The sequence below is a fragment of the Dama dama genome, chromosome X (genome assembly GCF_033118175.1).
Source record: "Dama dama isolate Ldn47 chromosome X, ASM3311817v1, whole genome shotgun sequence".
NCBI lineage: Eukaryota > Metazoa > Chordata > Mammalia > Artiodactyla > Cervidae > Dama > Dama dama.
Genome location: NC_083714.1, coordinates 106,893,220 through 106,911,094, shown reverse-complemented (window position 1 = coordinate 106,911,094; position 17,875 = coordinate 106,893,220). Strand labels below are relative to the sequence as shown.

General features: G+C 39.2%; 1 protein-coding gene across 5 annotated transcripts in view; it reads right to left on the bottom strand.

The window, feature by feature from the left end:
* Positions 1–12,874: 12,874 nt before the first annotated feature.
* Positions 12,875–17,875, bottom strand: part of ARHGEF9 (Cdc42 guanine nucleotide exchange factor 9) — a 462,467-nt gene continuing 457,466 nt past the window's right edge. For 4 of the 5 annotated variants that reach the window (XM_061136169.1, XM_061136173.1, XM_061136171.1 and 1 more), the window contains one exon: positions 12,875–16,222. In XM_061136169.1, the coding sequence (XP_060992152.1) occupies positions 16,041–16,222 (182 nt within the window). In that variant the 3' untranslated portion in view covers positions 12,875–16,040. The remainder of the gene's footprint in view (positions 16,223–17,875) is intronic. The other variant, XM_061136170.1, reaches the window with a different exon arrangement.

The following is a 17,875-nucleotide window of genomic DNA, read 5'->3' as shown; positions in this document are numbered from 1 at the left end:
TTTAAATTCATGGCTGTAGTGCCATCCACACTGATATTGGAGTCCAAGAAAATAAACTTTCAGTTTCCATTGTTTTGCCATCTATGTGCCATGATTTTACTTTATTGAATGTTGAGTTTTAACTCAGGGTTTTCACTCTCCTCTTTCACCTTCATCAAGAGGTTCTTCAATTCATCTTCACTTTCTTTTTTTATGATTTAAATGCTATTTTATTTATTTATATTACTTGGAGGCTAATTACTTTATAATATTGTAGTGGGTTTTGCCATACATTGATATGAATCAGCCATGGATTTACATGTGTTCCCCATCCCTCTGGGTCATCCTAGTGCACCAGCCCTGAGCACTTGTCTCATGCATCAAACCTGGACTGGCAATCTGTTTCACAATTGATAATATACATGTTTCAATGCTATTCTCTCAGATCATCCCATCCTTGGACTCCCACAAATTCCAAAAGTCTGTTCTATACATCTGTGTCTCTTTTTCTGTCTTGCATATAGGGTTATCATTACCATCTTTCTAAATTCCATATATATGCACTAGTATACTGTATTGGTATTTTTCTTTCTGGCTTACTTCACTCTGTATAATAGGCTCCAGTTTCATCCACCTCATTAGAACTGATTCAAATGTATTCTTTTTAATGACTGAGTAATATTCCATTGTGTATATGTATCACAGCTTTCTTATCCATTCATCTGCTGATGGGCATCTAGGTTGCTTCCATGTCCTGGCTATTATAAACAGTGCTGTGATGAACACTGGGGTACACGTGTCTCTTTCAGTTCTGGTTTCCTCAGTGTGTATGCCCAGGAGTGGTATTGCTAGGTCATATGGCAGTTCTATAAGGGTGGTGTCATTTGCATATCTGAGGTTACTGGCATTTCTCCTGGCAATCTTGATTCCAGCTTGTGCTTAATCCATCCTGGGATTTCACATAATGTACACTGCATATCAGTTAAATAAGCAGGGTGATCTATACAGCCTTGACACACTCCTTTCCCAGTTTTGGACAAATTCATTGTTCCATGTCCGACTTTAACTGATGCTTCTTGACCTGCATACAGGCTTGTCAGAAGGCAGGTAAGGTGATCTGGTATTCCCATCTCTTGAAGAATTTTCCACAGTTTGTTGTGACCCACCCAGTCAAAATCTTTAGGGTAGTGAATGAAGCAGATTTTTTCTTTCTTTCTGGAATTCTCTTGCTTTTCATATGATCCAATGAGTGTTGGTAATTTGATCTCTGGTTCCTCTGACTTTTCTAAATAAAGCTTGTACATCTGGAAGTTCTTGGTTCACATACTGTTGAAGCCTGGCTTGGAGGATTTTGAACATGAGCTTGCCAGCATGTTAAATGAGTGCAATTGCATGGTAGTTTGAATATTCTTTGGCATTGCCCTTCTTTTGTATTGGAATGAAAAATGACCTTTCCCAGTCCTGTATGCACTGCGGGATTGTCCAAATTTGCTGACATATTGAGTGCAGCACTTTAGCAGCAGCATCTTTTAGGATTTGAAATATTTCAGCTGGAATTCCATCACCTCCAGTAACTTTGCTTTTGTACTCCAGAATGGCTGGCACTAGGTGAGTGATCACACCATCATGGTTATCTGGGTCATTAAGATCTCTTTTGTATAGGTCTGTGTACTCTTGCCACCTCTTCTTAATATCTTCTGCTTCTCTTAGGTCCATACCATTTCTGTCCTTCATTGTGCCTATCTTTGCATTAAATGTTCCCTTGGTATCTCTAATTTAAGTGATCTCTAGTCTTCATTCTATTGCTTTCTTCTATTTCTTTGCATTGATCATTTATGAAGGCTTTCTTATTTCTTCTTTGAAACTCTGCATTCAGATGGATATATCTTTCCTTTTCTCTTCTGCCTTTTTCTTTTCTTCTTTACTCAGCTATTTGTAAGGGCTCCTCAGACAACCATTTTGCATTTATTTTGTGGGGATGATTTTGAACACTGTCTTCTGTACAGTGTTACAAACCTCCATTCACAGTTATTCAGGCACTCCACCTATCAGATCTAATTCCTTGAATCTATTTGTCAATTCCACTGTATAATAATAAGGGATTTGGTTTACCTGAATACCTAAAAGGCCTAGTGGTTTTCCCTACTTTTTTAAATTTAAGTTTGAAATTTTCAATAAGGAGTTCCTGATCTGAGCCAGAGTCAGCTCCCATCTTGTTTTTGCTGACTGTATAGAACTTCTCCATAATTGGCTGCAAATAATATAATCAATCTGATTTTGGTGTTGACCATCTGGTGACGTTCATGTGTAGAATCATCTCTTGTGTTGTTGGAAGAGAGTGTCTGCTGTGCCCAGTATGTTCTCTCGATAAAAATCTAATAGGCCTTTCCCTGTTTCACTTTGTATTCCAAGGCCAAACTTGCCTGATACTCCAGGTATCTCTTGACTTCCTATTTTTGCATTCCTGTCCCCTATGATGAAAGGATATCTCTTTTGGTGCTAGTTTTAGAAGACCTGAAGATCCATTCAGTTCACTCACTCAGTGGTATCCAATGCTAAACCCCATGATGTCCTGGAGCCCATCATCAACTCCTGGAGCTTGCTCAAACTCATGTTGATCAAATCGGTAATGCCATCCAACCATCTCATCCTCTGTCGTCCCCTTCTCCTCCTGCCTTCAATCTTTCCCAGCATCAGGATCTTTTCCAATGAGTCAGTTCTTTGCATCACGTGGCCAAAGTATTGGAGTTTCAGCTTCAGAATCAGCCATTCCAATTAATATTCAAGACTGATTTCCTTTAGGATGGGCTGATTGGATCTCCTTGCAATCCAAGGGACTGTCAAGAGTCTTCTCCAACACCAGAGTTCAAAAGCATCAATTCTTTGGCTCTCAGCTTTTTTTATATTCCAACTCTCACATTCATACATGACTACTGGAAAACACATTGCTTTGACTAGTTGGGCTTTGTTGGGAAATTAATGCCTCTGCTTTTAATATGGTGTCTAGTTGATCATAGCTTTTCTTCCAAGGAACAAACGTCTTTAAATTTCATGGCTGAAGTTACCATCTGGACTGAGTTTGGAGCCCCCAAAAATAAAGTATGTCACTGTTTCCATTGTTTCCCCATCTATTTGCCATTGAAGTGATGAGACTGGATGCCATGATCTTAGATTCTTGAATGTTGAGTTTTAAACCAGCTTTTTCACTCTTCCCTTTTACATTCATCAAGAGGCTCTTTAGTTCTTTCCTTTCTGCCATAAGGATGGTGTCATCTGCATATCTGAGGTTACTGACATTTCTTCTGGCAATCTTGATTCCAGCTTGTGCTTCATACAGCCTGGCATTTCTCATGATGTTATCTGCATATAAGCTAAATAAGCATGGTGACAATATACAGCCTTTACATACTCCTTTATCAATTTTGAACCAGTGGGTTGTTCCATATCTGGTTCTAACTCTTCCTTCTTGACCTGCATACAGATTTCGAAGGAGACAGCTAAGGTGTGGTATTCCGATTTTGTTAAGAATTTTCCACTTTGTTGTGACCCACACACTCAAAGGCTTTGGTGCAGTCAATTAAGCAGAAGTATATGTTTTTCTGGAACTCTCTTGCTTTTTCAATGATCCAACGGATGTTGGCAGTTGACCTCTGGTTCCTCTGCCTTTTCTAAATCCAGCTTGAAAATCTGGAAATTAAAGGTTCATGTACAGTTGAAGCCTGGCTTGGAGAATGTTGAGGATTACTTTGAAACCATGCGAGATGAGTGTAATTGTGCAGTAGTTTGAACAATTTTGGGCATTGCCTTTCTTTGGGATTGGAATGAAAACTAACCTTTTCCAGTCCTGTGGCACTGTTGAGTTTTTCAAATTTGCTGGCATATTGAGTACAGTACTTTAACAGCGGCAACTTTTAGGACTTGTAATAGCTCAACTGGAATTCCATCACTTCCACTCGCTTTGTTCACAATGATGCTTCCTAAGGCCCACTTGACTTCGGATTCCAGGATGTCTGGCTCTAGGTGAGGGATCACACCATCGTGGTTATCTGGGCCATGAAGATCTTTATTGTATAGTTCTTCTGTGTATTCTTGCCACCTCTTCTTTATATCTTACGCTTATGTTAGGTCCATACCATTTCTGTCCTTTACTGTGCCCATGTTTGCAGGAAATGTTCCCTTGGTATCTGTAATTTTCTTGAAGAGATCTCTAGTTGTTCCCATTCTATTGTTTTCCTCTATTACTTTACATCAATCACTGAGGAAGTCTTTCTTATCTCTCCTTGCTGTTCTTTGGAACTCTGCATTCAAATGGGTATATCTTTCCTTTTCTCCTTTGTCTTGAGTATCTCTCCTTTTCTCAGCTATTTGTAGGGGCTCCTCAGACAACCATTTTGCCTTTTTGTATTTCTTTTTCTTGGGGATGATCTTGTTCACCACCTCCTGTACAATGTCACGAGTCTCCTTCCATAGTTCTTCATGCACTCTGTCTATCAGATGTAATCCCTTGAATCTTTTTGTCACGTCCACTGTATAATTGTAAGGGATTGGATTTAGGTCATACCTGAATGGTCTAGTGGTTTTCTCGTTCTTCAATTTAAGTCTGAATTTGTCAATAAGGAGTTCATGATCTGAGCCACAGTCAGCTCCCAGTCTGTTTTTTTGCTGACTGTATAGAGCTTCCCTATCTTTTACTGCAAAGAATATAATCAATCTGATTTCAGTATTGACCATCTGGTTATGTCCATGTGTAGCGTCTTATCTTGTGTTGTTGGAACAGGATGTTTGCTATGACAAGTGTGTTCTCTTAGCAAAACTCTGTTAATCTTTGCCCTGTTTCATTTTGTACTCTAAGGTCAAATTCACCTGTTACTCCAGGTATCTCTTGACTCCTAGTTTTGCATTCCAGTCACCTGTGATGTAAAGGACATAAATTTTTGGTGTTAGTTCCAGAAGATCTTGTAGGTCTTCATAGAACCGTTCAACTTCAGCTTCTTCAGCATTAGTGGTTGGATCATAGACTTGGATTACTGGTATATTGAGTGGTTCACCTTGGAAACAAAGTTCATTCTGTCATTTTTGAGATTGTACCCATGTACTGCATTTTGGACTCTTTTGTTGACTGTGAGGGCTACTCCATTTCTTCTCAGGGTTTCTTTCCCACAGTAGTAGATATAATGGTTATCTGAATTAACTTCACCCATTCCAGCCCATTTTAATTCACTGATTCCTAAAATGTCGATGTTCACTCTTGCCATCTCCTATCTGACCACCTCCAGTTTACCTTGATTCATGCACATAACATTCCTCGTTCCTTTGCAGTATTGTTCTTACAGCATCAGCCTTTACTTTCACCATCAGACACATCCACAACTGGACATTGTTTCTACTTTGCCTTAGTCTTTTCATTCCTTCTGGAGCTATTTCTTTGCTCTTCTCCAGTAGCATACTGGGCACCTACTGACCTGGGGAATTCATCTTTCAATGTCATATCTTTTTTCTTTTTCATACTGTTCATGGGGTTCTCAAGGCAGGAATGCTGAAGTGGTTTCCCGTTTCCTTCTCCAGCGGACCACGTTTTGTCAGAACTCACCACCATGACCCGTCCAACTTGAGTGGCCCTATGTGGCATGGCTCATAGTTTCATTGAGTTAGACAAAGCTATTATCCGTGTGATCACTTTCATTAGTTTTCTGTTGTTGTGGTTTTCATTCTGTCTCCCATCTGATGGATAAATATAGGAGGCTTGTGGAAGCTTCCTGATGGGAAGGTGCATTCATCCTTTTGGATCATATTTTTCTCCAGATGCATGCCCAGGAGTGGGATTGGGTAATCATTTGGTAGCTCTATTTTTTAGGTTTTTAAGGAATCTCCATACTCTTCTCCATAGTGCCTGTACAAATTTACATTATCACATATGGTGTAGAAGGGTTCCCTTTTCTCCACACTCACTCCAGCATTTATTGCTTGTGGATTTTTTAATGACAGCCATTCTGGCTGGTGTGAGGAGATATGTCATTGCAGTTTTGATTTGAATTTATCTAATAATTCGTGATGTTGGACATCTTTTCATGAGTCTCTTGGAGATCTGTGTGCCCACTTTGAAGAAATGTCTGTTTTGGTCTTTTGCCCATTTTTTTTTTTATTGGGCTATTTGTTTTGATGTCATTAAGCATCATTAGCTATTTATAAATGTAGGAGAACAATCCCTTGTCTGTCACATTATTTGCAAATATTTTCTCCCAATCTGTGGGTTGTCATTTTGTTTTGCTTATTGTTTCCTTTTCTGTGAAAAAGCTTTTGAGTTTGAGTAGGCTCCCATCTGTTTATTATTTCTTGCTTCCATTGTTCTAGCAGATAGATCAAAAAAAATTTGCTGTGATTTATTACAAAGTGTTCTGCCTAAGAATTCCTCTCGGAGTTTTACAACGTCCAGCCTCACATTTAGGTCTTTAATCCATTTTGAGTGTATTTTTATGTATATTGTTAAAGATTCATCTAATTTCATTTTTGTTATGTTTAGCTGTCCAGTATTCCCAGCATCATTTGTTGAGAGACTATCAATCTGACATTGTGTAGCTTTGCCTCCTTAGTCATAGATTAATGGACAGTAGGTGCATGGGATAATTTCCAGGTTTTCTATAATGTTCCATGCATCTATATTTCTATGTTTGTGCCAGTACCACACTGCTTTGATAACTGTAGCTTTGTAGTATAGTTTGAAGTCAGGGAACCTGATTCCTCCAGCTTAATTTTTCTTTCTCATGATTGCTTTGACTATTACAGATCTTTTTTGTCTCCATAGAAATTTTAAGATTTTTTTTTTTGTTCTAGGTCTGTGAAAAAATGCCATTTGTAATTGATAGGGATTGTTTGGAATCTGAAGGTTGCCTTGGGTAGTATAGTAATTTTGACAATATTGATTCTTCCAATACATGAACATCTGTTTGGGTCTTATTTGTTTTTTTTTTTTTTTTTTAATTGAAGGATGATTGCTTCACAGAATTGTGCTGGTATTTGCCAAACATCAACATGAATATTTGATTTCTTTCATCAGTTTCTCATAGTTTCGAGGAATACAGGTTTTTTGTCCCCTTAGGTATGTTTCAGGTCAGTCACTCAGCCATGTCTGACTCCTTGTGACCCCATGGAGTGCGGCATGCCAGGCCTCCCTGTCCATCACCAACTCTCAGAGTTTACTCAAACTCATGTCCATTAGTCGATGGATATCCATATGTCTCGTCCTCTGTTGCCCATTCTCCTCCTGCCCTCTGTCTTTCCTAGGTATGTTTAGTCCTAGGTATTTTATTCCTTTTGATGCGATGGTAAAAGGAATTGTTTCTTGAATTTCTCTTTTTGATCTTTTCATTTGCTGTTCAGTCACTCAGTCATGTCCATGTCTTTTGGACCCCATGGACTGCAGTATGTCAGGGTTCCATACTTTACTCTCTCCCAGAGTTTGCTCAAACTCATGTCCATTAGTCAATGATGCCATTGCCCCTTTCTCCTCCTGTCCTCAGTCTTTCCCAGCATCAGGGTCTTTTCCAATGAGTCGACTCTTAGCATCAGGTAGCCAAACTATTGGAGCTTCAGTGTTAGTCCTTCCAATGAATATTTAGGGTTTATTTCCTTTAGGGTTTACTGGTTTGATCTGTTTGCTGTCCAAGGGACTCCCAAGAGTCTTCTCCAGCACCACAGTTCAAAGGCATCAAGTTTTCAGTGATCAGCCTTTTTTTATTGTCCAGCTCTTACATTCTTACATGACTACTGGAAAAACCAAAGCTTTGACTATACAGAATTTGTCAGAAAAGTAATGTCTCTGCTTTTTAATACACTGTCTAGATTTGTAATAGTTTTTCTTCCAAGGAGCAAGTATCTTTTAATTTCATTGTTGCAGCTGCCATCCACAGTGATTTTTAAGCCCAAGAATATAAAGTCGTTACTGTTTCCATTGTTTCCCCGTCTATTTGTCATGAAGTGATGGGACCCGATGCCATCATCTTAGCATTTTGAATGTTGAGTTTTATGCCAGCTTTTTCACTCCCCTCTTTCACCTTCTTCAAGAGGCTTTTTAGTTCTTCATTTTTTCTGCCATTAGGGTGGTGTCATCTGCATATCTGAGGTTATTGTTATCTTTCCCAACAATCTTGATTCCAGCTTGAATTTCATCCAGCTTGGCATTTTGCATGATATACTCTGCATATAAACTAAAATAGCAGGTGACAATATATAGCCTTGATGTACTCCTTTCCCAATTTGGAACCATTTTGTTGTTCCATGTCTGGTTCTAACTGTTGCTTCTTGACCTGCATACAGGTTTGTCAGGAGGCAGAGAAGTTGGTCCGGTATTTCCATTTAAGAATTTTCCACAGTTTGTTGTGATCCACACAGTCAAAGACTTTAGCATAGTCAATTAAGCAGACATATATGTTTTTCTGGAATTCCCTTGTTGGTGTATAGAAATGCAACAGATTTCTGTTGCATATGTGTATTAATTTTGAAACCTGTAACTTTATCTGATTCACTGATGCATTCTAGAAATTTTCTGGTAACATCTTCAGGCTCTTCCATGTATAGTACCATATCATCTGTGAATAGTGACAGTTTAATTTCTTCTTTTCCAATTTGGGTTCCCTTTACTTCTTTTTCTTCTCTAAGAGTCGACATCCTTGTCTTTTTCCTGATCTTAGAGGAAATGTTTTCAGCTTTCACCATTGAGTATGATGTTAGCTGTAAGTTTGGCACATATGGCCTTTATTATATTGAGGTATGTTCCCTTTATGCCCGTTGTCTGGAGGGTTTTATCATAAATGTGTTCTGAATTTTGTCAAAAGCCTTTTATGTATCTATTGACATGTATATTTTTTATTCTTCAGTTTGTTGATGTTGTGTATCACATTGATTGATTTGCAAATATTGAAAAATCCTTGCATACCTGGGCTGAATCCTGTGATCATGGTGCATGGTTTTATTAAAATGTATTGTTGGATTCAAATTGCTTGTATTTTGTTGAGGATTTTTGCATCTATGTTGATCAGTGATATTGGCCTGTAATTTTTTTTTTTTTTTTTTTTTTTTTGTCGTACCTCTGTCTGGTGTTGGTATCAGGGTTATAGTGGCCCGATAGAATGAGTTTGGAAGTGTTCCTTCCTCTGCAATATTTTGGAACAGTTTCAGAAGATAGGTGTTAACCCTTCTCTAAATGTATGATAGAAGTCACCTGTGAAACCATCAGGTCATGGACTTTTATTTGCTGGGAGTTTTTATTTTTATTTTTTTAATTTATTTTGTTATTTTTATTCTTTTTCCATTTATTTTTATTAGTTGGAGGCTAATTACTTTACAATATTGCTGGGAGTTTTTAAATCACAATTTCAATTTCAGTGTTTGTGATTGGTCTGTTCATAATTTCTATTTCTTCCTGGTTCAGTTTTGGGATTTGCACCTTTCTAAGAATATGTCCATTTTTCCAAGTTGCCCATTCTGTTTTCATAGAGTTGCTCATAGTAGTCTCTAAAGATCCTTTGTATTTCTCTGGAGTAAATTGTAACTTCTCTTTTTTCATTTCTAATTTTATTGAGTTGGGTTCTCTCCCTTTTTTCCTTGATGAGTGTGGCTAAAATATTATTGGTTTTGTTTATCTTTTCAAAGAACAAGCTTTAAATTTCATTAATCTTTACAATTGTTTTCTGTGTTCCTATTTCATTTATTTCTTCTCTGATGTTATTTCTTTCCTTCTGCTACTTTAGTTTTTGTTTGTTCTTACTCTAGATATTTTGGGTGTAAGGTCAGGACTTTTGAGATTTTTTTGTATTTCTTCAGGAAGATTGTATGCTATAAATGTCCCTCTTAGAACTGTTTTTGCTGCCTCCCATAGGTTTTGGACTGTTGTGCTTTTGTTTTTAATTGTCTCTAGGTATTTTTTTACTTCCTGTTTGATTTCTTCAGTGATTCTTTAGCTGTTTAGTATCATATTGTATTTTTATAATTTTTATTGTAGTTTCTTTCTAGTCTTATAGCATTGTGATAAGAAAAGATGCTTGATGTGGATTTAATTTTCTTAAATTTACTGAGGCTCACCTTATGGCTCTCTATGTGATCAATACTGGAGAATGTTCTGTGTGCACTTGAAAAGAATGTATAGTCTGCTGCTGTTGGATGGAATGTTCTATAAATATCAATTAAGTCCATGTGATCTAAAGTTTTATTTAAGCCCTGTGTTTCCTTATTAATTTTCTGTCTGGATGGCAATGTGATTTAGGATGGGGTTTTTGTCCACACCAACAATGTGATTTATGGTGGGGGCTCTGAGTTACCTGGTATCAGTTCATCTTCTGAGGGGACTGTAGACAGGGAGCAGCCACAAGGGCAGTGATAAAGCTCCAACAAAATCTTAAGAAAGTTGAGTGTGCTTTCCTGGCTGGCAATAATCCATGCATATTGTCACATATTTATTTTGGAAAGTAACATTGTCCTCACTCCATAGGAATAGGAAAATTGAAGCTCTCTGTTTGGTACTTTCTTATACTCTGCTCTATGCTTCTTCCCTTGACTAATTTTCATCTGTATCCTTTAGGTTTCAAAAGGCATGACCATGAGTATACCAATGAATTCTGTGAGTCTTGTAGTGAATTATCAAACCTAAGGGTGTTATTTGGGATCCCTAGACTCTCAATTGGTGTCAGAAGGGAGGGTTGTCTTGTGTGAACTCTTTCCCCTAACTTCTCAATTGCTCTAACATTCACAATATGGTAGAATTTTCCTTGTCTTCTGAGACTTGGTTCAAACATTTCCTTCTTTGGTAGAGATGTCTAATGTTCATTCATATCTAGTTCTCCTGCCCATCTGAGTTTGTAGGACTTTGACAGTTTTCTGTTTCCTTAAAGTTGGATGAGGCCATATGATCAGTTCTGGCTAGAGAATTTAACTGTAAGTGAGAAACAATCTAGGGCTCTCTCTTCAGCTGTGGTGATTATAGAACTACATCTTGAGATGTAGGTGTAGCAAGGCAGAAGAAGCCCATATCATGTACTATCACATGGGTGATAGCTGCTCTGTAAAGTCACCTGGACTCAGAGCAGGATTTGTATGAGCAATAAATAAACTCTTATATGTTAAGCCATTAAGATTCATATTGATGTATGAATACAGCACAATATTGTAAAGCAATTATCATTCAATTTAAAACAAATAAATTAAAAAAGAAAATGTATAAACAACAAGGAAAAAAAGACTTGAGGGAATATCTCTTATTGCAGTACACTAAACCTGATTACAAAGATCTTCTTCAATTAGAATTAACCACTCCATATTCTGAGTGCCTTGAGGACTTCATCCATCTTTGTTATGGCCTATGTTTATAGGTTCTCACTAAACTCTGAGACTGTAGGCAGAGATTTTATTTTAGTCATCTTGATATTTCTTGTGTACCAACCACAAGACCCAGCCCAGATTATTTATTTAGGACATGCAAGTTGAATCTAATTCAGTTGGTTGGAAGCATGGCTGTTGTGGAGATGGACAAAGCCTCACCTAAAAAGCTGCCTTGAAGGACCTATTGGTGAGTTAAACAGAAGTAATACAGGCTTCTGAAGGACACAGGACCACTCTATCACCATGCACCATTCCTTTAACTCTTCCCCAATTATATGAGAAAACACTCATGGCCTACTGGAAAAAGAAGAAAGAAATGGGAGAGATGGAACCAGAATAGTGTGCTTCTAGTGAACATGAATTTACCTCCAAAAATTCCTCTCCAACCGTGTTGGCAAACCCAGATGGTCTAATATACCTATGACCAGGCTAAACTGTTGTACTGCAGGCAGTTGTACTTGGGGGAATGCTGAGGTCTCATTTTGTTATCCTGGACCTGATAGGTAAAGGCCTGGGCGAGCAAGGTCTATCTAACCAGCATTCTATTCTATTCAGGACAGAAGCCTCTGGGAGGCAGGGGTAAACAGGTCAACATAAATAGGGAAATTCCAAAGGGTCCAAAGGTTAAGCAGGCTAAGCAGCAGAGTGGTGGCTTCAGTGACTAAAACACTGAAGTAAGCCAAAACCCACAGCAGAGACCTTGGGCCTCCTTCTATTTGCTCTTGGTACTAGAGACAAAAGGACCTGTGGTCGTAGTCATCTGTTGGAAGCCTAGACTAGAAAACTTAAAGAGATAGGGCTCTTGAGGAGAATATAGAGAGTGATACTCATTCATATGCTAGTATCAGCTCATTCCATATTCTTGTTTCCAACTGTCCTCAATCCATGCGGCACCCAGGAACACTCTAAGAGTAAGCAACTCTGAGATCAGTTTGAAGCAGATTGGGAGACGAGTGATGAATAAGCATTTTATTAGGGTCAGTGTTTATTTCTTCTGGAGAAAGGCAGGTGAAGTAGTACCAGAACATACAAACCATCGTGTCTCTGCTGGGTAACATAAGATACCACACAGGAGCCTTGTGGGAAGCAAGGAGCATGTTTGTGTAGGAGACACCATGATGAAATAAACACTTTGGGGGATAGATAAATGTGTCTATTTCGGAGGAAAAAGGACTGGAAGCATTAGGAAATAGCTGGAGGTGGGGGATTCCTAAGTGATATGGATTCTGGTTAGGTTCAAAAAGCAGCTTTTAAGATCATGTGAGAGTGCACAGGGCAAGTACTGGACTTGCAGCTGCAAGGAAAAGGAGCAAAGTCAGGAATGGGTCTTTAAGACCTGTCAAAGGGCGAAATGACATAAAGGACAGTCCTACCCATAAAGACATTTGAAGTGCCTCTGTTACAGAATCAAACTTGGTTCTTGTGGCCCACTCTTTAAGAAATAACATGGAAGGCCACAGACAGCCTATGGTATGCCTGGCTATAGAACAACAGGACTGGCAGGCTAGGCTGGAATAATCTGCCCCCACCAGGCAAATTCCCTTTATTTAGCAATTGGTAAAACATACACACATAAAATAGCATGAGAGCTATGCCTAGAGGTGTCTTTTACTTCTTTTATTGAACTCCATAAATATTTTCATAAGGCTTTGTGTCATTACAACATCATATTTTTGTTAAACATTTTTTTAAACACACAACTTTGACACTTGTTTGACAGGGTCAAACAATCAGATAGAAGAAATGAAATAATAAACTGGCAAGTGCAGAGCAGCAGGGGTAATCAAAATCACTGTTGCCCATCCATCCACCCCAGCCCACCCCATCCCCAAAGCACTAAAAGATCACTATTTGGTTTCACACTAGAATTGTTAGAACTCTCTTGTTGCTGTCCTTATACATCCTTTAGAGACATACATGTAGAAGGAATGAGAGAGAGGGAGAAAGAAGAGTTGAGTTTCTGGATTAGGCCATTCTATGGCAGGTTCCAAGCCTTTTGGAGAGCAAATCCAGGCCTCATTGAGGTGAGGAAAGGGGATCTCTGGACCATGCAGAAACAGAGATTTACAGATTCCTTGGGGAGAGCACTGCTGTGGGGACACAGAATAGGCTTGGATTCTGAACTCAGGTAATGGGGGCTCCCCTTGAGACTGTCCATCACTGGTCTGCTTTCTGTCATAGGTTACAGGAATTTTCTGACCAATGGTAAACTGATTTCTTATTGTTTTCACAAGTTATTGGCATCTGATGAGACCAGTGAGTTGGGTGGGTGAGAGGTAGGTGGAAAAGAGGTGATAATCCCTGATCATGGAGCTCTGTGTCCTGCTCCCTGTCCAGGTGAGCAGGAAGGGGGTGTGGGAGGGAGCTTGGCCAAGAGAAGTTGTAGGTCCAGGGACCTGTCCAAGCATACCCTTTTGGTGTGCCCCCAAGCTCTGGAGAAACATGTCAAGGCCAGGCCTAATGGGAAAGAATGGAAAGTGGGAAAACAACGTACACTCAAGGGAGGCCTACACAGCCAGATATTCTGTTTGACAGGGAGGTCAATTTAGCTTTGTCACTCAGTACCAGGTTCTTTGCCAAGGGGGCTTAGTTGGGTCTTGTGCTGAGCAGTGGTGGCCAGTCCCGAGCTCTAGCCCTCTGCTCAATTCAGGCTTATCCTTGGCTTACTCCGCAAGTCTCATTTGGGTGTGGTGGAATGTGAGCTTAAACAGGTTGTTATTTGATTCCCAAAGAGGAAAAATTCCCAGGCTAGACAGGGCCTGGTCTGGATAAGGAAGCATAAAAGCAGCAATCAAGCTAGCTATGTTAAGGGTCCCATTCAGCCACAGCTGCCGCTCATTAAGCTGAGGTCCTTTCATGATGAACTCTTCTTCTCCCACAGGGTCCAGGACAGACTCAATCTCCTCATTAGAATGGCTCTCCATAGTAGGGCCCATCTTTACTCCTTTGTGCTACATTCTTTGTACTATTCAAGGTCTACCTACCCAAGAGGCCATGTGGAGAGGAGGAATAGGGAGTACACATAGGGAGCCTGTCTCTTTGTGTTGGAAGTGTAAAGCCTGCCAAAAATGAACCTGAGGGAAGCAACTCTGCCTCAGATCCTTTCTCCACAGGGACATGTCCCCTGGGCTTCTCACTTGCTTACTTCAATTGTGGTGGGATGGGAGAATGTTGGAAATAGGGCATTCTTTGAGTTCCAGAAATGCTTTAATTATGCTCATACCAGCAATCCTCCTGTGTAGGGGAGAGCAGGAGAAAGAAGGAAAACAGGGAGGAGGATGAAGGAGCCATGGAAGATTATCCATGCAATCTGCTAACAATGGGGGAAGTTACACCTAAGTTAGGAACTGTAAGTACATATCTTGGACTGAGGATGTCTCTTTCCATGCCCGTCTTTCTTCTTTCCTATAAGAGATTACTCTCAGCCCTGGATTCTGTCTAGGTCAATAATTTGAATACAGCTGATGATCTTGGTCAGGTGAGCTCTGTTTTGACCTCTCACAGACTCTGAACAATGCTGCCTAAACAATCTGCAAATGTGAAGCAGGTATAACCAGGCTGCTGAACTGACTTCAGTGGGGAACCATGCCCTAAACCTACCTGTTACTGGAGACAGTTGAATCCCTCCTTCAAGGGGCAGAGTCTCAGCCTCTTTGCTTCTAGTTCAGACTTTTTAAGTTAGGGGAGGAAGAAGCTTAGAAGAAACCCCATAACCAAAGTGGCATGAAGAAGAGAATAACTGACCCAAACTAAACCCCAGATACAAAACTGTCATGACCCAGCAGTGCTACAACATGGGAACCCCCAGTGCTAGAAGAAGAAACAGCCCAAATGCAGAACATTTTCTGAACAAAAGTCCCTTCTAGTATCATTATTCTGACGTTCTCTTACTTCTGTTTAGTTTCAATCCCTCCACAACACCTAAAACACAGTGAAAGCAATAGAAATATTGAGCAGTTATGTCACAGGGCACAACAGAGCATGTCCAGACTGGTATGACTAGGACAGAAGATGCAGGAAAAAGGCTATTTGGGGCAACTGCAGGGCTGCAGAAACATTCGCAGATGATCAGTCGAGGGAGAGGAGAAAGGGGATCCTTCCTTTACCCAATGAGAAGTAAAAGGGAAAAAAAGAAATTCAAAACTCCCAAACTCCACCATATTAAATTAAATTCAAAAGTCATCAGCATCAGTATCATCAGGAAAGTAAAAAACAATACAACACATCTATGTTAATAATGACAAGTCAATGAATCATTCACAGGAGAGCAAAAAGATTATCTTAACAAAAAAGGAACAAATAGAAATGTAAGTTTCTGAAAGTAAAGGGGAGGGGGGCAGGATAAGAACAGAAAACTTTTTAAGGGATCACGTGTTTGGAAGTCATTGGTACTTCTTCCTACCAACTACAGATTTTACTTGCCCAAAACAACAGAAAACATTTTTGGTCCTTCTGCGTGTGTGTGTATGTGAGTGTGAGTGTGAGTGTGTGTGTGTGTGTGTGTGTGTGTGTGTGTAGTTGGATGTGTGGGTGTGTACACTCAAGACTTTGTGTGTTTTTGTGTATGTGTGTGTATGCATGTGTGTGTATATGTATATATATATATAAATTTCAACAGTGCTTCTCCAAAAAAAGGTCCATCTATAAATATAATTTTATTTATTTTAAAATTATCTGCCTCCCTGTTGGTATTATTTTTTGAAGGGGGTTAACCTGCTGAAGTTTTGCCAGAATGGTGACTGGCTGCGCTTGGGTTCGGTGAACTCAAAGACCTGCGACTGAGCGATGCCATCGGGGACCAGGTATTGGCCCTGGTTTAACGGGTCCTGTGGTGGTGGGTAGGAAGGAGGAACTGAGCGGGCAGAGTTGACACCTAGAGTAGATGGGAGATCAAAGGGAAATGGTATAAATTAAGTAGCAAGGGGCTTCTCAAATCACCTAGTGCCTCATTTTTAATCCTTATCTATATTCAGAACAGAATAGGCTGAAGCATAAAGCATATGATTCAGAATGCAAGGATGATTTCTCTATTGCTCTCAAATACCTTATTCATTTGCTGGTCAGTGTCTGAAATTTCAACATTACAGCTTCTCTGTTTGTCTTTGTTTGATGACTTGATCCCATTACCCTGGAAGCAATGTCACATTAAGCCATCATATATCATATTAAGCCATTGGCAGGTCAGTGAGAAGGAAACATTTCTTTTCTAAAAGTGAGTATTTTGCTGGTTTTTTTTTTTATTCTTATTATTGTTTTCCAGCTTTACTGAGATGCAACTGACATAATATTGTGTAAGTGTAAGGTGTTAAATATGATGATTCATTACATGTATATACTATGAAATAATTACCACAATAAGGTTAGTTAACACATCCATCACCTCACACAATTACTTATGTTTGTGGAAAGAATATTTAAGAACCTCCTAAGTATACAATACTCTTAGCACCTCCTAAGTATACAATAGAGTGTTGTTAACTATATTAACCATACTGTATATTATATCCCCAGAACTTCATCATATAACTAGAAGTTTGTGCCCTTTGACCAACATCTCCCCACTTTCCCCAATGCCAACCCCAAACCCTGGCAACCAGCAATCTATTTTGTTTCTGTAACTTTGCATTTTTCAGCTTGCAACTTAAAAGAGACATCAGATAATATTTGTATTTTATGACTTCTTTCTCACAGCATAACTCAATAAAGACTATTCATATTTCCATAAATGATAGGATTTCTTTCTTTTTATGGCTGAATAGTACACCATGGTGTGTATGTATATGTCTTTATTGGGTATATAGTTTATAAACAATTTCTCCCATTCCATAGGGAACCTTTTCATTTTGTTAATAGTTTGTCTTTCGCTGAGCAGATTTCAAGTCCCACTTGCTTATTTTTATTTCTCTGGCTTGTGCTTTAGGTGTCATATTTAAAAACGCATTGGCAAGACCTAAGTCAAGACGTATTTTCTCTGTTTTCTTCTAGGATTTCTACATATGTGGGTCTTACGCATAAGTCATTAATCTGTTTTGAGTTAATTTTTGTGACTGGTGTAGTATGGGGGGGGTGTTGATACAGTCCTCTGCATGTAAATATCTAGTTTTCCCAATGCCATTAATAAAAGAGTAGTTTTTCCCTTGTGTTTCCACCCTGGCTCAGTGGTAAAGAATCTGCCTTCAATGCAGGAGATGCAGGTTCGATCCCTGGGTCAGGAAGATACCCTGGAGAAGGAAATGGCAACCCACTCCAGTATTCTTGCCTGGGTAAGCCCATGGACAGAGGATCCTGGTGGGCTACAGTCCATGGGGTCGCAAACAGTTGGACATGATGAGTGACTAAAACAAAAACAACAAATTTTCCCTTTCTGAATATTCTTGGCCCCCTTATAAATAGTAGTTGAACATAAGTATGGCTTTATAATTGGGCCCTCAATTCTATTCCATTCATCTATATGTTGGTTTTTAATGTAAGCACCATATTTTTTTGATTACTATAGTTTTGCAATATAGTTTGAAACTGGGATGTA